The sequence below is a fragment of the Chrysochloris asiatica genome, unplaced genomic scaffold (genome assembly GCF_000296735.1).
Source record: "Chrysochloris asiatica unplaced genomic scaffold, ChrAsi1.0 scaffold00092, whole genome shotgun sequence".
Classification (NCBI taxonomy): Eukaryota; Metazoa; Chordata; class Mammalia; order Afrosoricida; family Chrysochloridae; genus Chrysochloris; species Chrysochloris asiatica.
In genome coordinates this window covers 12,124,471-12,145,312 of record NW_006408610.1, presented here as the reverse complement: position 1 = coordinate 12,145,312, position 20,842 = coordinate 12,124,471, and the positions used below count along the sequence as shown (strand labels likewise).

At 41.6% G+C, this 20,842-nt stretch overlaps 1 protein-coding gene across 1 annotated transcript in view; it reads left to right on the top strand.

The window, feature by feature from the left end:
* The first annotated feature begins 3,683 nt into the window (after window positions 1-3,683).
* PIAS1 (protein inhibitor of activated STAT, 1) overlaps window positions 3,684-20,842 on the top strand; it is a 121,064-nt gene continuing 103,905 nt past the window's right edge. The window contains exon 1 of the mRNA XM_006866557.1: window positions 3,684-3,795. Coding sequence (XP_006866619.1) covers window positions 3,772-3,795 — 24 coding nt within the window. The 5' untranslated portion in view covers window positions 3,684-3,771. The remainder of the gene's footprint in view (window positions 3,796-20,842) is intronic.

Here is a 20,842-nt window from a genome sequence, read left to right as displayed (position 1 = left end):
GCATAACACAGTCCACAAAGACAATGTTCTATGTCCTACTTAGGTAAATAGTGACTGAGATCTTATAAACTCACGAGAGGCCACCTGAGGTCTCCCCCTGTCTAGATTAAAGAAGAGTGATGAAAATTGAAGATGATTGGAAATAATTAGTCCAATGGCCTATTGGAACATATGAACATTAGTCTCCATGACCCTGAAACTAGAACGAGGTGATGCCTGGCTACCACTCCTAGAGGAACTCTGAGACTGGCCCTTGGTCACCCTTCAGGTCTGGAATTGAACTCACCCCCATAGCTCAGTTTTCAGCCAAGTAACATATTTATGGGGAACAACATCACTAGTGAGGCATGCACACCCTACAACGGTTAACCATTAAAGATCAAAAGGACAGCATTTACTTAAGGCCAAAACCAGAAATGCTGGGAAGGAGGAGAAATGGAAACAGGTAACACAAATTAAACTCAGGGGATTGTAATCATTGAGATGAAGCGAAGTGTTTGATTTGTTGAATGTAAAACTAATGCTCTATCTGCTCTGTAAACCTTCACTTAATTCACAATAACAATTTTTAAAAATAGCAAGGAAGTGAGTCAACTGTTTGCATTTCTGTTGAGAGGTCAATTTAGATAAGAATTGAAAATTGACTATTGGTTTTGGGAATATGGAGATCCTCAGTAATCTTGATAAATGGTCATGATGAGTTAGATTGAAGCAAGGGAGTGGGAGAGATCTAGAAAAACCTTCCTTAGCATAAATGCAGGGAATAAAACAGCGTTAATAGGGTAGCTGCTGTACGCAATTTTCGAGTTAATCTCACCCACTGCCATTCAAACTCACAGCGACCCTATTTCTGTAGTTAAGTGCCTTCCAGTAGGTTCCTTTCGATCCTTAGTGACTCTTGTCTAGCGTTTCTGAGGGATGGCTGGTGGGCTTTAACTGCTGAGTTTGTGGTTCAAACTGACCTTGTGGTCCAGTGCATTATCCTGCAGTGTCACACCAGGATTCCATAGTGACCCTATGGTGGTGGTGGTTTTGTGCCGGGGAGTCGGTTCTGACTCATAGTGACCCTGTAAAGGGTTTCAGAGGCTGTAAATCTTTACTGGGAGCAGAAAGCCTCATCTTTCTCCCACGGAACAGCTGGTAGTTTAGAACTGCTGGGTTAGCAGCCCAACTCGTAACCACTATGCTGCCAGAGTGTCTTATAGTGACCCTATTTGTTGTTAAGTGTCGTTGATTCTGTTCATAGTGACCCTATGTTGTCATTTTGTGTTGTTAGGTAACATTGAGTTGGTACTGAATCAGAGCAACCCTATGCACAACAGAACGAAACATTGCCCGGTCCTGGGCCAACCTCACAATTGTTGCCACACTTGAGACCACTGATGCTGCCACTTTGCCAAGCCATCTTGTTGGGGTCTTCGTCTTTTTGTCTGACCCTCCACTTTACCAAACATGAATCCTTCTACAGTGACTGGTCCCTCCTGATAATATGTCTGAAGTATGAGAGATGAAGTTTGGCCATCCTGGCCTCCAAGGTACACTCTGGCTGCGTTTCTTACAACACAGATCTATTGGTTCTTTTGCCAGCCCATGGTACTTTCAATATTCTCCTCCAACACCATATCTCAAAAGCATCAATTCTTCTACGGTCTTCCTTATTCACTGTCCAGCTTTCACATGCATAGGTGGTTATTGAAAATACCAGGGCTTGGGTCAGGTGCACCTTAGTCCTCAAGCTGACAACTTTGCTCTTCAATACTTTAAAAAGGTCTTGTGAAGCAGATTTGCCTAATGCGATAATACGTCACTTGATTTCTTGACTGCTGCTTCCATGAGTGTTGATAGTTGATCTAAGAAGAATGAAGTCCTTGACAACTTCAATCTTTTCTCCACTGATAAGAATGTTGTTAATTGGTTAAGTGGTGAGGATTTTTTGTTTTCTTTACATTGAGATGCAATCCATACCAAAGGCTGTAGTATTTGATCTTCATCAGTAAGTATTTTAAGTCTTCTTTATTTTCAGCAAGCAAGGTTGTATAATCTGCATATTGCAAGTTGTTAATGAATCTTCCTCCAATCCTGATGCCATGTTTTTCTTCATATAACCCAGCTTCTTGGATTATTAGTTCAGCATACAAGTTGAATAAGTATGGTAAAAGCATACACCCCTGTCGCACACCTTTCTTAATTTTAAACCATTCAATGTTCCCATGTTCTGTTCAAACAACTGCCTCTTGGTCCATGTACAGATTCTTCATGAGCACAATTAAGTGTTCAGGAATACTCATACTTTGCAATGGTGTCCATAGCTTGTCATGATCCACACAATCAAAAGCCTTTGTGTAGTCAATAAAGCACAGGTAAACATCTTTCTGGTATTCTCTGCTTTCAGCCAAGATCCATCAGACATCAGCAATGATATCTCCCTATAGGACAGAGTAAAACTACTCCGTGGGTTTTCCAAAGCTGCAAATCTTTATGGAAGCAGATCACTTCATTTTCTCTTTGAACCAATGACTTTGGGTTAGCAGTCCAAAGCTTAACCCAATGAGTCACCAAGGCTTCTTTTTGAAATCAAGGTAGATTTATTTTACATGGCAGGAATTTCAGTGTGAGACAAATACAAAGTTGATCAGCAAAACGTAGACTTTGGGGTAGACATATAATAGATTTTTAGTAGCTATGTTGTTGAGTGTCCTCAAATTGGTTCTGACTCATAGCAACCCAGTGTAGGGTTTCCAAGGAGCAACTGGTGTGTTTGACCTGCTGATCTTGTGGTTAGCAGTCCAGTGCTTATCCTACAGCGCCACACCAGGATTCCTTTAGTAGAGAGAAAAGGCGTAAAACAGTTTTTCCATCAAATCACTACTTAAATGTCACCTTAGTACAGAAAGCCCTCACAATCGGTTTTCTCCGTCTCACTGGGACTGCTCTTTGCCAGTGCTCATTACAATTTGTAATTCTATCTGTATTGGTTCACTTGTGTGTTCCCCATTAGTGAGATTGCTACAGGACAGGGACTTTGTTTTATTGAATTTCCCAGTGCACATTAAATACACAAGGCCAACATAGTCACAAGTACTTGTTGAAACAAAGAAGTTAATGAAGGCACGTCTTTAGAATTTTGTTTTTGACAGCCTCTGTTAAATACTTGTTTGGGCAAGTGACTTCCTGAGTTTTCATCTCGTATATACCATGGGAATGATAATCTCTTCCTTTGCTTCCTTTACCGCATTGTTATGAGTAGGATCTGCGCTAATAAACCTAGAAATGCTTCTTCAGGTGCTCCTCAAATGTTACGGATTGTTAATTTTAGCCCACATGGTGTCATGGTGTCTCCCAGGTAGCAGGTGCTCAAAAAGACTTGCAGATGAGGGGGAGGAACACTGTTGTTTAGAGACTATAGGTATGGAAGCTCTGCAGCGGGTTCCGCGGACAGCAGAGGGGCGGGACTCAGGCCAGCATCCTTCTCTCCTCGGCCTTTCCCCGGGGGCGCTAACTGGACGACGAAGGAGGGCGGGGAAGCCAAGGGGGGAGTAACTGTCAAACCTTCCCGCTTGGCGCCATTATTTAAATAGTACGTGCCTGTCTTGCAGCTGTACGTGCCGGGGGCGGGGCTCCGAGCGACCGGAGCGGGGCGGAGTCCTAGGGCGGGCCGGGAAGGTGGAGGGGCGAAAGGAGGAGGGCCGGGGCGGGGCCAGGCCGCCTAGAAGGGAGGGTCTAGAAGAGGCCCCCGGCGAGGTTCACTGCGCTTGCGCTGACAGACGCAAGATGGCGGACAGTGCGGAACTAAAGGTAAAGCGCAGCTCGAATTCACTTCTAATATTCGGTCGCGGAGACGGCGCTGCTGGTACTGAGGGGGATGGGTCCGACCCTGGGGGGCCGATCGGGCCTGACTCCACCCGGGTCTGGAGTTGTATGGAGGAGCGGTGCGCCAGGCCCCAACAGAGGGGGCTCGGTAGCGACGGGCCGCGGGCCCCGGGTGCTTCGGGGGCGCTGACGGGTCGTCCCCGGCGTGTTATTGTTGTGGGCGCCTCTGGCGGGGGTGGCGGGGGAAGTGATAAGGAGTCGGGAGGTAGGGACTGCGGCTGCCTCTAGGGCTCCCCTTTTTCACCTCCAGTTAGTCTCCCCGCCCCCCATGGGGAGCTGTGGCTGGGGGCAGGGTGTTGGTGTAGGGGGGTTTGGGAAAGCTCCCCGCCGCCGCTTCCTCTTCCTCCTTTGCAGTCCCGGGCTCCTGTCAGGCGCTGTGCTCAGACCCCCGGGAACTTGGCTCCGGCCGCCCCGCCCCTCTGTGGCTCTCTGCCGCCCCCGCCCTGGACTCGGCTCTCCCCGGCTGCCCGCCTGTCAGGAGGCGCCCGGGGTGCTCCGCTTCTTGGAAGCGCGATCCTGGGGTGATGGGGTGGAAATGTGGGAGAGAAGCTTCGGTAAAGTTTCGTGAGCCCCGGGCCGGCGTTGGGGCTCGGCTGTAGGGCAGTGGCAGGAGTCTGCTTGGGCGGGACATTACTCTTTCTCTCTGAATTCGGGCTACCGGGGGGAGAAATCTCCCCGATAGGGAGTGTGTTTGGAAGCGGTGGTGGGTGCTGGATGCAGTTACCTCGCTCTCTTCTTTTCCTTCTCTTGGCTGGGGTGAGGGTGAGGGAAGCCTTTGGGGGTCTCAGCACACACCATGATGGCGATGCTATAGCTGATGGAGGTGAATGGTTCGTGTTTATATCCCCCCGTTGCCTTTTGTTTGTAGGGACATCTTGCTGGCCATGTTGATTTGAACGAAATTCTGCACTCATCCTACTTCAACCCCCAATAAATAGAACGTTCCTCTCAACTATACCAATTACTCACAGCTTGCGAAATGAGATGAAAGGGATACCCCATTTCCCCCGCTTTTTTTTCCCTCCTACCCCAATCTTCCTTACCTGGTGATGGCTTCTTTTACTGAAGCAGATATACCACTACACAAGCAGTTGGGGGAGGGGGTGGAACCCTTATGATTGGATTGTGACAAATGGGGCTCCGCTTGAATAATTTTGGTTTAGTAGCAAGCAGTTTTTAACTAACGCGTATTATTTTGAAGCTCTGAACGATGTATTCCCTTCTCTGTGGCTTCCTGTGTGCAAACCAAACAGCTGGTTATATCTTGACCCACAGACTTGACATTTCTGTCGGAGTGGATCCTGGAATAAACAATTGTAAATCTTTTGGGGAGAGTCTTTTTTATAATCAATAAAAGTTATTTTGAAAAACAAAACAACTCCATTATAGTGAAACGAGGACTTCTAAAATAATTAAATGTCAGGCTTGAAAAGCCAGCCTGGAAGATCCTCTTTTTTCTCAATAAGTTTGCAATGTTGACATTGCAAGATTTGTAAGGTGTTGCCTTGAGTGTCACTTTTAAAATATGCTTCTAATTCCAAATTTACTTCAGGAAGAGCAGAATTAGAATGGTTAGTTACGTTTTTCTTCAGTTTCAAACTATTAATTGAAGTGAGCAAACCTCAGGAATTTAAATATTTGGAGATATTTTAAGAGAGTAAAAGTACACAACTCCTTTTAATTCCTTAAAAATGTAGTCAATATGTTACTGTCAACTTAGCTTCCAATATTCATTTTGTTAGCAATCCTTTTAAATGTGAACGGATCAGTTCTGCTATACATGGACCATAGCATAGAGCTGAAGAGATGTTTCTTTCCATATTGCCACCCTTGATGCTGTCCAAAGAAACTAGTATGGAAAGCACATGCTGGGAGATTTCCTCCTTTGTTCTTTCGCATTTTAAGAGAGTGCCTTTGGGGATAGATCAGCTCCCTGGTGTGAGTTTTGTTAGGTAAAGTTTCTCTTTACAAATCAGATGGACATGACACTTCAGGGAAATGTTATTTTTCTCAAATTGGTCTACTTTTTTTTTTTTTTTCTCTCTCCAAAATCTGTTTGAGTTTTTCCAGAGGAGCTTTTGTTTTTGTTTTATACTTTAATGTTCCTGTTGTATAATCTTTTAATTTTTCAAGTTGAAATAACTGTTTTGACATCCTGGTTTGTCATTGTGTCCCTGATACTTTGAAAACTGTGATAAATTGTTTAGCTGGTGGTAACCACATTAAGATTCTTGTTTGATACTTGACTGTGGTTAGGATTGCTATTTTGTTTTGTTTTCCCTCCCCCCTCCCCCCCTCCCCGGGGGTGGGGTGGGGTGTAAGGGATAATCCCAGAAACACCCTTCACAGGGTTATTTGAGAATGTACATATGTTTTTGTATATACAAGTATACACAGGGACTTCAAAAAGTTCATGGAAAAAAATGGGAGTTAAAAGACAATGGAACTTTTCCATGAACTTTTTGAAGCCACCTCGCATATGGTGCAGTAAGCTTTGGAAGATACTCCTTTAGGAAAATTTCTGAAAGTTTCTGTGTGGTTTTGGAGGTAAGTAGCATGTGGCGCTGTGGGTTAATGCGCCAGACTGCAAAGCTGTTTGAACTGCAAGGTCGGCAGTTCAAGCCCACCAGCCACTCCTCAGAAATCCTATTAGGGTTGCTGTGGGTCGGAACTGATTCGATGGCACTCCAACAGCAGCGTATTTCTAATACAGTAGGCAAAGTAAGAATAAGAATTCTTTAAAATCCAGATTTGTGGAAGTTTTAGGTGAAGATAACGGCACTCCAGCTGAGCTTTTGAGTTAGTATAGTAGCTTTCATAATCTTAGTTCACAACCTGGATTTCATTTTGCAGTGTTTTGTATTATAATTATTTTCCTCATGGCCCATTTTTAGTAGGTCCTTTAAAATCTATAACAAATCTGCAGAGATCAGATGGCAAAAATGGGTAGATCTGCATCCCTAATAGCAATAGTGCAAGCTGCAACACTTGAAGATATTGTCAATAAAAATTAGATTGTGAGTCATATATATCAAAATGAGCTCTTGGTGCATATTTGTTTATGAGAAGTTTTAATTTTTCATTAGAATGTCATAAATGACATTTTTCAGACTGTGGAGAATAAGCATTTTATTATCTTTATTGTTAAGTGTTGTGAGTTGGTTCTGACTCATAGGGACCCTGTTTAGGGATCACAAGGGGCAGTTGGTGGGTTTGAACTGCTGAACTTTTGGTTAGCAGTGCAGTGCTTATGCTCCAGTGCCACACCAGGAGTCCTTTATTAGGAACTGAAAAGTAGGAGGGTATGGTGGCCTGAAACTCTTGGTAATTAAGAAGCTGACAGTTTTGTTAACACCTCTTAAGGTACTTTTTTTTTTTTTTTTCAACTAAACTTTTTTTTTTTTTGCATTAAAACTCAAAACAAAATTAGATTGTCATTTTAACAGTGGGAAAGAACTCATTATTTTAATGGCAAAAACAGTGGAATTCAGTGGAATGAGAAACCATACTTTTAAAAACTGTATCAGTAAATCCTGCTGTATTCTGCCTCTTCATTTTCAGGAAATAGTCACTTGATTTTGACCTTTGTGGTGTAATTTGTCTGCATTTATTTCAGATAGAAGCAAATAAATAAGGCAGTTTGTTCATGAATTTGATTTGAACCTCCATAGCTTACTTTTGTCAGGTGTCATATGTAGTTGATTTTTGTTTTATGTCTTCATTGTTACAAGCAGTATTTTAAAAGTTTTCTAAAACATTTTAGTATTTAAGTGTATCATATAATTGTTTTGAAATACTGCCTGTCTTTTCCTCCTTCATTTTCTTCTCTGTGATTGCATTGTCTATTTCTTCAGAGTCTCTTGTAATCCCTGTTAATTGCCGTAGTGTTTAGTGGTCAGTCCATAGCTGATTAGCCTTGGATTTCTCTTGGTGGACTCCATCAACATGCTGCTGCGGGACTCTTGCTCAGACTTCAGAATTCAGGGTAATTGTACCTTTTCATGCTGGTAGCTAAGCATAAGAAAATAAAATAGTTTATGGTTCTAGTGGGGACTCAAAAGAAGTGTTTAAGTCCCAGAAAAACTAGATGTTTATGATGAAATGTAGCCTTCAAAAACAAAGTAAGATGAAGTTTGTTGCTTTATGCAGTCCATTTGTAGTTTGTATGCATTATCTCCTTTGATGTTTTCAACAGTTCTTTGAGGTAGGCAAGGCAGGTGATATCTCCCTTTGATAGATAAAAGCCCTGAAAGGGCAAGTGACAAGCCCAAGGTCACAAAAATAAAAGTGTCAGTAACTAGAACCTGAGTGTTCCAGGATTGCCATGTGGAGCCCTCTAAGGGTTGCCTTACGCAAATAATTCTTTACGTTGTTATTACTACTTTCCCACTTGCTCTGTGTCAGGGTATTTTTTGAATTCCTTGGATTTTGCAAAGATTATGATGTTTGTTAGTTGGAATCATAGACATTGCTTCTTATATCATTTTCCTGGGTAATTTTTAGAAAATATTGAAAAGTAAGCAGAAAAATAAATAGCATCTGTAATCCTAGCACCCAGAAATAACATCTAGATGTATATCCATTTAGATATTATGTGTATTCATCACAAAAAGAGATCCTACTTTATTGTTACCAGCTACTTTCATAGCTGTCTTCCCAGGTCAGTAAATATAGGTCTAGACTACCATTTCAAAGGTTACATTGTATTTTATTCCACTAGTCTCCCTATCTTGGAGTCTTGGTGTGGTGCTGAAGGCTAAGCACTGGACCATATGGTCAGTTTGAACTGCAAGGTGGTGGTTCAAACCCACCAGCCACTCCTTGGGAACCCTATACAGGGTTGCTGTGAGTTGGAACCAACTTGATGGCATTTAACATCAAACAGTGACATTGTGTGGCTGAAAGATAATCTCTTGGGTGTCTTCATTTCTAGGTTTGAAAGTTCTAGGTTTGTAGTATATCTTGGGGGTTCCACCAGTCTGTCAGAGCAGTAAGTCTAGTCTTTATGATTTTGACTTTTGTTCTACATTTTCCTCCTACTCTGCCCAGGACCTTCAGTTGTGATCCTGATTAGAGCAGTGGGTAATGGTAGCTCGGCATAACCTGTTTCTTCAGGTCTCAGGCTATTGGAGGTGTGCTTCTTGTGGTCTTTTAGTGCTTTGGATTCATTGTTTCCTTGAATCTTTGATTTTCTTTACTCCTCTTTGCTCTAGATGGAAGATAGAATTTATGTTGCATGTTAGATGACTGCTTATGAAGCTTTTAAGACTCCAGTAGCTACTAACCAAAGTAGCAATGTAGAACATTGTAATCTTTGTGGAATACTAATTAGTTGATTTATACCTTCTCCCACCATACCACCAAGTGACTATGATCCTGAGCCCTAAACCCTCTCTACTTCTCTTTAGAGTAAGCAAGCAAAACAAACAAATACATTGAACATTAATTAGTAACTTTGGAATATCAATAACTCTTACAGGACTTTTGCAAATGTGCCAATTGTAAGTTTCTTCTTTCTTACCCTTCCTGCTGTTGTTCACTATTTTCAGTTTCAACCTATTTAACCGTCTGGTTGCCAGGTTAATTTTCCTAAAACATTCGTTTTATCTTGTCATGTCTACAAAAGCTTTCAGTGGTTTTGCATTGACAACGAGATGATAAAGTCTTAGTGCTCTCAGTCTGATTTTCAGTCTTTTCTACAATCTGACCAGGCTCCACTTTGTGCATGTGTTTTGTCCCAACTAAATAGCAAAAGTTCTAAGGCCAGGGCTTTTAGTTTTCTTTTTTGTTGACTAGTGTTCTGCTTTCTATGGCACTCTATTCGCAACCCCCTCCCCCCGTCCCTTCATGTAGACACAGGACATGCGGATATATAAATGTTATGTCACTGACTTGTATCACAGATTTGTTTCTATGATAGAAGGGCTAATGCTCACGCCTGTATAGCAGGCTAAACTGGACGTGGTTTTGAGATAGGTTCAAAAAGTTCATGGAAAATTGAAATTGGAAGAGAAAAGAATTTTTCTATGAATTTTTAAAATCTCCCTTAGACTTTTGTGATTACTTATTTGATTAGTTTGAATAACATTAAATTTAGAATAATTTATGAAAAGCTGTTTTAAGGTTACCATTTGTATTTTTGTAAAATCACTCTAGAGGTGGTCACAGATAAGAGGTGTTTATCCTTTTACTTAATTTTTTGGTAACAGCTTTATTAAGATGTAATTCACATGACATGCAGTTCACCCATTTAAAGTGTAGAGTTGAATAGTTTTTAGTAGATTCTGTGTTGGCCAACCATTAATATGATCAATTTTTAGAATATTCATTTTATCCCTCAGTGAGACCCACACTCTTCCTCTACGTGTTTCCCTCAAGTCCTTGTTGTTTTGAACCACCAGTCTTGTGCTTCAGACACAGCTTGCAGTGCCTTATCCTACAGCCCCACACCAGGACTCTAATCCTCGTGGTGGTGGCTGTGTGCCGTGGAGTAGGATCTGACTCATAGCGACCCTGTACAGGGTTTCCGAGGCTGTAAGTCTTTACAGAAGCAGAAAGCCTCATCTTTGTCCCATGGAACAGCTGGTAGTTTTGAATTGCTGACCTTGCAGTTCGCAGCCCGATTTGTAACCACTGTACGACCAGAGTTCCTTCTACTTTTTTTTGTATATGTTTGCCTATTTTTGACATTTTATATAAAATGAATCATGTGATCTGTCCAGTCTAACTTGTATTCATTTTTCTCATTATTTGAATTTGAATGTGTATCTTTGTATACTATTTTTAAGGAACACAGGAGTTGGGCTGCTAACCTCAAGGTCAGCAGTTTGAAACTACCATCTCTCGATGGGAGAAAGATGAGGCTTTCTGCTCCTGTAAAGATTTACAGCCTTGGAAAACCCTATGCAGGGTCACTGTGAGTTGGAACGGACTCCACTGCATACAACCACCACCATGTTGTGGTTGTGAAGTGCCGTTTCCAAGGAGCAGCTGGTGAGCTTGAACCATGGACTTTGCAGTTCAAATGACTGCAGTCTGGCGCATTAGCCACCACCACACTATAAGTTATTTTACGTGCATAAGTCTAGACATAGAAAAGGAGCAGTATTTGTTAAATGTTCGTACCATATCTAAAAGCGTAAATGGGATCCTATATTATGAAGGTCAGTCAAAAATTATCCACACTGTGGCTGTAGAATATATTTTTATCAGCTTTTAGAAAAGACAAATACATCATTTTTCAACATAATCACCATGCTCTTTAATACACTTCGTCCATCTTTCAACAAGCTTTTGTATTCCCTTATTCAGAAAATGTTTTAGACTGAGCATCAAGCCAAGAATGCCTTCATTAGCGATGAATCTTCTTCCTCAAAGGACTGTTTTCAGGGGACCAAACAGGTGAAAGTCCAGTGGAGCAAGATCAGGACTATAGAGTGGATGCTTTAACAGCTGAAAAGGAAATTTTTACAGTGTCAACAATGTGGGTAGAGGTGTGGCTGTGAATTGTCATGTAAGATCACCACACCCTTGAATAGCAGTCCTCTGCTTTTAATCAGAAGTTTAGGCTTCAGCTCTTCAGTGAGCATCTCACTGAAATGAGCACTGTTGATTGTCGAACCTTTTTCCTGATAGTGTCCCAATACTGGCTCTTGAGGATTCCAGAAAGCTTATAAAAGCATCAATTTTGAATGTCTTTTTGGTCGGCAATTAAGGATGTTTCCGATTAACCCCATACTCTGCCATTTTCTCTTAGGCTTTTATGATAAATCTTTGTTTGTTTGTTTGTTTTAAAGAAACTTTTTCATTTTTGTTGGTAGATGCCACAACGCTTCTGTTGACGCTCTTCTGTGAGTTGTTTAGGTACCCATCTCACACAAACTATTCGAAACCCACATCTGCTGTGGATTATTTCACAGGTAGAGCCATGGCTGATTTGCACATGATTTTCCATGTATATTAAGGGGTCTTTTCATGATATGTTTAAGAATGAGATCATTTCATTGTTCTTAATAGTACATAATATTCCAGGTTGTTGGTAACTGCTGTCAAGTTGCTTCCCACTCATAGCGACCCTGTACAGGGCTTCTGAGGGGCAACTGGTGGGTTTGAGCCACAGACCTTGTGGTTCCTCAGTCCATGGTGTGGTGGTGGCATCTGATCTTCTCTAACTTAACAAGAGGAAGGAGAATCAAAACCAATAGCCCAAGGCCTCAGTTCCTTTGAGACTTAGGTCAGACAGTCTTCCATCCGCCAACCCTTTTACCAATTCTGATACCTACAGCCCCTCCCAGGTCATTCTTTACCTATCTGTGGTTGTTGTTAAGTGCCTTTGAGTCATTGCCCAGTTCCAACTCATAGCTATCCTGTTTAGGGTTTCCAAGGAGCAGCTGGTGAGCTTGAACCACCAGTTGTGGTTCAAACTGACTTTGCAGTCCAGGACATTAACCCACAGCACTACACCAGGAAAGTTGTTGTTAAGTGCTGTTGAGTTGATTCCAACCCATAGCGACCCTGTATAGGGTTTCCAAAGAGCAGCTGGTGAGCTTGAACTGCTGACCTTGCAGTTCAAATGACTGTGCAGTCTGACGTGTTAGCTCACAACGCCACACCAGGACTCCACACTAGGAAAGTAACAGGTTACAGTTCAACATCAGGAATGCTTTGGATACAGTTCTTCAATCAGGGTAGCCTCTTTTCAGTCATGCCCAAAGGCATGCATCTCTTAGCCCTCTCCCCTGCCACCAAACTTGGCTGGCTTCCCCTTTCCCCTATGAGTGACAAAACTTTTAACTCTGCTGATAGATGCCCATCAGAGGCACCCTGCTCCAACAGTAAACCTAAAGGTGCTCAACTGTAGCTCCAGGATTCGGTTGTTAGGTATCATTGAGTCAGTTCCCACTCATAGCCACCCTTTATAGGGTTTCCAAGGAGCTGCTGGGTGGGTTTGAGCAACCAGCTTGCTGTTAGCAGTCTAATGCTTATCCTACAGCTCCACACCAGGGTTCTGACTCATAGTGATCCTCTGTAAGGCTTCTGAGGAGCAGCTGGTGGGTTTGAACCCACTGACTTGTGATTAGCTGTTGTTGTTAGGTGCCATCAAGTTGGTACTGACTCATAGTGACCCTATGCACAACAAAACGAAACACTGCCCGATCCTCTCTCTACCAACCTTGCAATTGTTACTATATTTGAGCCCATTCTGTTGCCACTGTGTCAGTCCATCTTGTTGGGGGCCTTCCTCTTTTTCACTGACCCTCCACTCTTGTAACTATGATGTCATCCTTCAGGGACGGATCCCTCCTGATACTATATCCGAAGTATGAGAGATGAATCCTGGCCATCTAGACTTCTAACTCTAGCTGTACTTCTAACACAGATTGGTTCTTTTGTGGTCCAACACCATACCTCAGATATACATCAGTTCTTTTGCAGTCTTCTTTATTCATTGTCCAGTTTTCACATGCATATGAAGTTATTGAAAATGCCATGGCTTGGGTCAGATGCATCTGTTGAAGTCCTCAAACTGGCAGTGCCACACCAGGACTCTTCTGGGTCTGTAGTGTTGTTAAGTGCCTTCAAGTTGGTTTCTACCCATGGTGAAGCTGTAAAGGGTTTCTGAGGAGTGACTGGTGAGCTTGAACTGCTGACTTTGTGGTTCAAATGGACCTTGCATTCCAATGAATTAACCCACAGTGTCACATTAAGACTTACTCCTGGTTCCTTGTTGTTAAGTGCCGTCAAGTCGATTCCGACTCATAGCAACCCTGTAAGGGGTTTCTGAGGAGCAGCTGATGAGCTTGAACTGCCTACATTGCAGTTCAAATGGCTTTGCAGTCTGGTGCATTAACCCACAGCACCACACCAGGACTCCTCCTGGGTCCTTGTTGTTGTTGTATGACGTGGAGTTGGTTCTGACTCATAATGACCCTGTACAGGGTGTAGGCTGTAAATCTTTATGGGAACAGAAAGCCTCATCTTTCTCCTGCAGAACAGCTGGTAGTTTTGAACTACTGACCCTGAGGTTAGCAGCCCGATTCGTAACCACTTTCCTGGGTCCTTGTTGTTGTTATGTGCCGTGGAGTCGGTTCTGACTCATAGCGACCCTCTACAGGGTTTCCGAGGCTATAAATCTTTACAGGAGCAGAAAATCCTAGCCGCCTATAGTTAAGTGCCATGAGCCATCCTACTTTGTCAATAAGCCTCCTGCCTGAAGGCAGTCAACTTTCTTGCTCCATGACCCAGCAAGTCCAGTGCTCTGTTTGGCACCTGTTCTGATACCACTGCTTCTATCTCCACTGTGCTCCATCTCTGATGTCACAGCTCTGTGCCTCCTGGATTGAGGATGCTCAGTGTAGGAATCTAGGGTCCAAAGAATGCCCTCCAATCTTGGCTCTTCTTTCTTAATAGTCATGAGATCTCCCACATAGCTTCTGAGATAGCTCATTGTAAGCCTAGGGAAATGGCAAAATTTTTATAGAGTTTTACTTCTGGAATTTATCAACGTATATGACCATAAGGAACTAAAAAACAGATAAGACTTGTCTGGTTATTGAAGAAAAATAGATTGCCAGCTCTTTTTAGAGTCTAGCTATGCATAGCCAAAGAAATGAATTTTATATTTGGGTTTCTAAATGTGAGCAAGCCTGTTTTTAGCTTTATGGCATAGTGTTTAAAATAGCTATCTTGTGATTTATGATGAATTTTGAGACTTTCTCTTGCAGTCATGCAGGTGTAATCTTAAAATCTGAAAGATTTTAGGGTATTTTTCTCATATGTTAAAATCATCATTCCCATCTCTGTGCTTCTGAAAGTTACCCAAGAAAGGGAATGTGGAGGCATCTAGCTCTGAACCGGTTCTACGTTTGTTGTTGTTGCCAGTTGAGTCATCCCTCAACTTACAGTGACCCCATGAGCCGTGGAACAAAACACTGCTCGGTCCTGCATCAGCTTCATGATCAGCTGGTCACAGATTGTTGCAGATCCAGCGTTTTCATTGACTGATTTTCCAAAGTTAACCATAGAGCCTTTCTTCTTCAGGCTCAGTCTGGAAGCTCTGCTACAATGTGTTTAGCATCATAGCAGTATGTAAGCCTCCAGTAACAGACAAGTGGTGGCTGCTCTTGAAATGTATTGACGGTGAGCCAAATCCAGGATTCCTTCATGGAGAATGAGAACTCTACCACTGAGCTACTAGGGCCTTTGGTAATTGTTATTTACTTAAATATCAGTCATATGCTGCTGTTCCTTGTTGGAGTGCCTACTGTGTGGAAGGTGTACCTGTGGTTAAGTGTACTACCATGTATTGTTGTTGTTGTTATGTGCCATGGAGTTGGTTCCGACTCATAGCGACCCTGTACAGGGTTTCCAAGGCTGTGAATCTTTACGGGAGCAGAAAGCCTGATCTTTCTCCTGTGCAACAGCTGGTAGTTTTGAACTGCTGACCTTGTGGTTCACACCCCAATTTGTAACCACTACACTACCAGAGTATATGTGTATATTAATCAAAACTAGGACTTCACAACAGTTTAGTCAAAGCTAATGGAAACACGGGCAGCACATGTGTTGCATAAATCTAATCTAGTGTCAAATTTTGATCTGAGTAGAAAGCAGGCAACGATGCCCCTCTCTAAGATGGCAGCTGACACATTCAAAGCAATGTGATTGGTTGCATTCTTTTAGTGGGGCATTGCTGCCTCTTTCTGGGGTCTAAAGCTGTTGTTCTAGGCACTTTACTGGCTGCTCTTGCTTCCATTGGCCACTACTGAACTATTTTGAACCAGTTCAAAACCCTGATTAAAACACTTTTGACATAGTCGAATGTTTACTGAAAATTTTATCTTATTTTACAGTTATGCAAGTAATATATCAACAGTTACAGTGATTTCTAAAGTATATTCCCAAAATCCCTAGGAATTTCCCAAATGTTATGGTAGTCTTCCAGATCAGAGCTATTTTCCTAATGTTAAGTGCTGTTGAGTCGGTTCCAACTCATAGTGACTCTGTATAGGGTTTCTGAGGACCAGCTGGTGGCGTTGAACCGCCAAAGCAGTGCACTAAATCATACTTGTAATTGTATGCTTCATTGCCATGCACTTGGAATGAAAACATAAATGCCATTTACACTTAATGTCTTGATGAAGCAATAAAACTTATTAATTTTATTATGTAGGTATCTTGATCCTTGAGTACTTTAAAAAAATACTCTGTGATTAAATTGAAAGTGCCTTTAAAGCACTTCTGTTGAATATTAAATGCAGCGGTTAACTTGAAAAGGACTTATGTGATTGAGTTACAGGCTGTACTAGTTTTTCTATGTATTACTATTTTTTCTTGAAAGAATGACAAAGTATGACTTTATAAACTTGGGCATTTGGCAGGCATTTTCTTTAAAATAAACAAAGTAATCTTGTCACTTTAAGGAAAACAACTGACAATGTTTGTTGCTAGTGATAAAATTCCAGCTTTGTGGAAAAATAAAATTTTGGTGGAAAAATAAAATTTTGGAAGTCTTATTTGCTGCTGTGAGCATGGCAACGTCCTAAAATTAAAAAAAAAAAAAAAAAAAAAAAAGACCATTGGTAATATTAGTGAATGTGATATGCTAAGGTAGAGAAATCTGTTACCATTTGGAAGATCTGTATAACTCAGTGAACCTGTATTTTCAAAATAACCAACGCATGATACAAGATCATATATGAGCAAAAAGATCCATTCAAAATGAAGATAAACGAATAGGTCTCAGTATATCAGAGTTGCTAAGTGCTATTGAGTTGGCTCCAATTCATAGTGACCTTGTGTGGGCTTTTCATCTCCCCAAATGGGAAGGCAGGTAGGCTCGAACCACCAGCCTTATGGTTCAAAGCCCAGTGCTTATCGAGTTGTTGCTATTAAGTGCTGTCTAGTAAAGGAGCTCTGGTAGAGTAGTGGTTACGAATTGGCTGTGAACCTTAGGATCAGCAGTTTGAAACTACCAGCCACTCCGTGGGGAAAAATGAGGCTTTCTGCTCCCATAAAGATTTACAGCCTCGGAAACCCTGTACAGGGTCGCTGTGGGTTGGAACCGACTCGACGACACTTAATTAACAACAAGAAGTCGGTTCTAACTCATATCCACCCTGTATAGGGTTTCTGAGGAGTGGCTGATATGTTTGAACTGTCAACCTTATGGCTAGTAGTCAAGTGCTTATCCTACAGTGCCACACCAGGAGTCCTGCTTATGCAATAAGAAAAGTTTATTAGTATTTCAGATTCCATATTCACCAACCTTTACAAAATTGCTACTTGTTCAGATTTAGTGATTATGAAATAATATCCACAGTTACCTGAAAAGATTGTTATTCCAGCTTCATATCTCTGTGAGGATAGATTTTCTTTTATACCTAAACCAAAGCAATTTAATGTACCACAATGAATGAAGAAGCAGATAAGAGGATTAGATTGTCTTCATTAAAGAGACTTGTGAAGATAGAATGCATTGCCAGTGTTCTTAACAGTTTATTTTTGTTTTGGAAAATATTTTCTTAAAATAGGTGATTTATGTTAACTGTAATGGATTTACTGTTATTTTTCATTTATAATACCTTAAGAGATTATTTATTTTTTAATTGATAATGCAGTAAATTTTCTTAGATTTAATCAGCTTACACGTTTTGGGGATGGTGATGGGTGGTGTGCCGTGGAGTCAGTTCTGATTCACAGCGAACTTACAGGTTTTCTGAGGCTATAAATCTTTATGGGAGCAGAAAGCCTCATCCTTCTCCCATGGGATGGCTGGTAGTTTCGAACTGCTGACCTTGAGGTTAGCAGGGGAGATCCTTTTATTTTCAAACATGAACCAACTCTTCACTTAACTATATGGTTAGGTGTCAAAGACCAGTCATTATGTGAAAAGGAGGGTTAACCACATCAGATCACATAACTGCCAGATTGCATCAGTACATCGCTGCCAAATCACTGAGTATCATGGCCCAGTCAAGTTGACACATAACCTTAACCATCACAGCCAATAGTACCTTCCCCTTGCACCTCAGTGTTTGTTACTGCCAGATGTGCATTGTTACTGTGCCAAATATTGTATAGTAGAGTTTTACTGTTATTGTAAATTCAAAACAAGATAACCTATAGGGAGTTGTTGTTAAGTGCCCTTAAGTCTTTTCGCCTCATAGCAACCCTATATAGGGTTTCCAAGGAGGGACTGGTGAATTCGAACTGCTGATTTTGTTCAAACTGATCTTAAGGTACAGTGCATTATCTCACAGTGCCACACCAAGAGGAGTGATGGTGGTGGTGGTGGTGGTGGTTATGTGCTGTGGAGTTGATTCCGACTCACAGTGACCCTGTACAGTGTTTCTGAGGCTATAAATCTTTATGGGAGCAGAAAGCCTCTCATTTACCTACAGAACAGCTGGTCGTTTCTAAGTGAGAGGATAGGAATAGAATGAGTAAATTAAAAATCCACACAGATGTCCTTTACCTAATTTTAGCTGATAATTTTTTCTCCAGCAAAGGTTAGTTTATACCCAATATCTAAAAGTTAATTGATTAACATTCAGTCTACTTTGTTTTCTTTCTTTTCCTCTTAAGGGACAAAAATGAAACTGGGCTTAGAGTTCATAAAAAGATTCTGAGAGTTTTTCAGTCTTTCTACCATTATCTAGAGTTTAAAACTTCATCCTATGTATTCCTCAAGCATCTTTTTCCAAGATGTGAAAAAAATAATTTTTGTAGCCAAAGTGATGCCAATCTTATCATTTAAAACAAAGTAGATTTTAAAGGTGAAAGCTTTTTTTAAAATTATGATATCTTGTATCTAATTGAATCATGAGGAAAAGAAAACCATGAATATTAGGTTTACCTTTGTTTTACTCCTGAATTTAGGTAGTAATCCCAGGAATAGGTTTTCCATGCTGTCCGAAAGTAGAGCATTTCTATTAAACCTTTTGTAAGCCAAAATGACATAAAACAAAGAAGCAATTGCCATTAATTTTTTTTTAAGTTTTTATTGTGAATTGAGTGATAGTTTACATGGGAGAACATCGGTTTTACAGTCATCATTTTATTGCAATGATTACAGTCTCCTTCATGCATCATCATTCAACAGTTGTTGTTGTTGTTATGTGCCGTGGAGTTGGTTTTGACTCATAGCGACCCTGTACAAGGTTTCCGAGGCTGTAAATCTTTATGGGAGCAGAAAGCCTCATCTTTCTCCTGGAGAACAGCTGGTAGTTTCGAACTGCTGACCGTGAGATTCGCAGCCTGATTCATAACTACTACGCTACCAGAAATCCTTAAAAAGGTGGTAGATTTTATCAAATGCTTTTTCTGCATGCTTTGAGAAGATCATATGGTTTGTTTCTGTTGTTCAGTTGATGTGGTGTATTACATTGATTCATTTTCTAATGTTGAACCAGTTCTGAATTCCTAGATTAAATCCAGCTTGGTCATGGTGTATACTGTTGGATTCTGTTTGCTAGTATTTTGCTGAGGATTTTTGTACCTATATTCATAAGACATATTGGGGGTCTTCCTCTTTTTCTCTGACCCTCCAACCTACCAAACATGATATCTTTCTCCAGCGACTGGTCCCTCCTGACAGTATGTCCAAAGTATGAGAGACGAAGTTTGGCCATCCTGGCCACCAAGGAACACTCAGGCTGCATTTCTTCCAACACAGATCTGTTGGTTCTTTTGGCAGCCCATGGCACTTTCAATAGGTGTTGTTGTTGTTGTTGTTAAGTGCCATTGAGTCAATTCCGACCCATAGTGACCCTATATAGGGTTTCCAAGGAGTGAATGGTGAGCTTGAACCATCTACCTTGCAGTTCAAACGACTTTTCAGTCTGACGCATTAGCCCACATAGGCAGAGTTATATTATGACCTGCTATGTGGAAGGTCCTGGTGTAGCACTGTAGGATAAACACTGGACTGCTTACCATAAGGCTGGCAGTTGAAACCCACCAGCAGCTCCTTGGAAATCCTATGCAGGGTCGCTATGGGTCGGAACTGACTCGTTGGCACTGAACAACACTATTGTTGTTGTTGTTAAGTGCCGTCGAGTTGGTTTCGACCCATAGCGACCCTGTACAGGTTTTCCGAGGGTGTAAATCTTTACGGGAGTAGAAAGCCTCATCTTTCTCCCGCGGAGCGGCTGGTAGTTTCGAACCACTGACCTTAAGGTTCGCAGCCCGATTCCTAACCACTACGCTACCAGAGCTCCTATGAACAACACTACTAGTTCATAATAATTAAGATAGATGTCACACTGTTGTTATTCCTATCTGTTGACAAGGAGCAATGTTCAGTTTCTACAGGCAGAGTTTATAGTCTGATTATTGATGTGGCACTGTAGGGTAAGCACTGAACCTGTGAACCACAGGTTAGCAGTTCAAACCCACCAGCCACTCCTCTGAAACCTTATATACAGGGTCGCTATGAGTCAGAACCAACTCATTGACACTTACCAACAACAGGGTGTAGCTCAGAGAGCAATAATCAGCTTGAGAACAAATCTAGATCCACAGTGACCCCCTGTATAGGGTTTCTGAAGCGCAGCTGGTGAGCTTGAGCCACTGATCTTGCAGTTCAGACCGATTTTGCAGTCCAGCACATGCATCTACAGCACCACACCAGGACTCCCAGAAACCCTATACAAAGTTGTTATAAACCAGAACCAACTTGATAGCACTAACTATAGCTGAGCTTATTAACCATTTGCACCACCAATAGGTTAGCTCAGTATTCCTGATGTGGCAGTGTAAGGCAAGCACAGTGAACCACAGTGAACTGTGAACCACAAGATTAGCAGTTCAAATCCACCAGCCACTCCTCTGAAACACTATGAGTCGGAACCAACTCATTGGCACTTAACAACGGGGTTTAGCTCAGAAAACAATCATCAGGATGGGAAGGAATCTAGAAACCAAGCCAGCTGAATACAAAGAGCCCTCCTCACACATTTGTAGACTAATG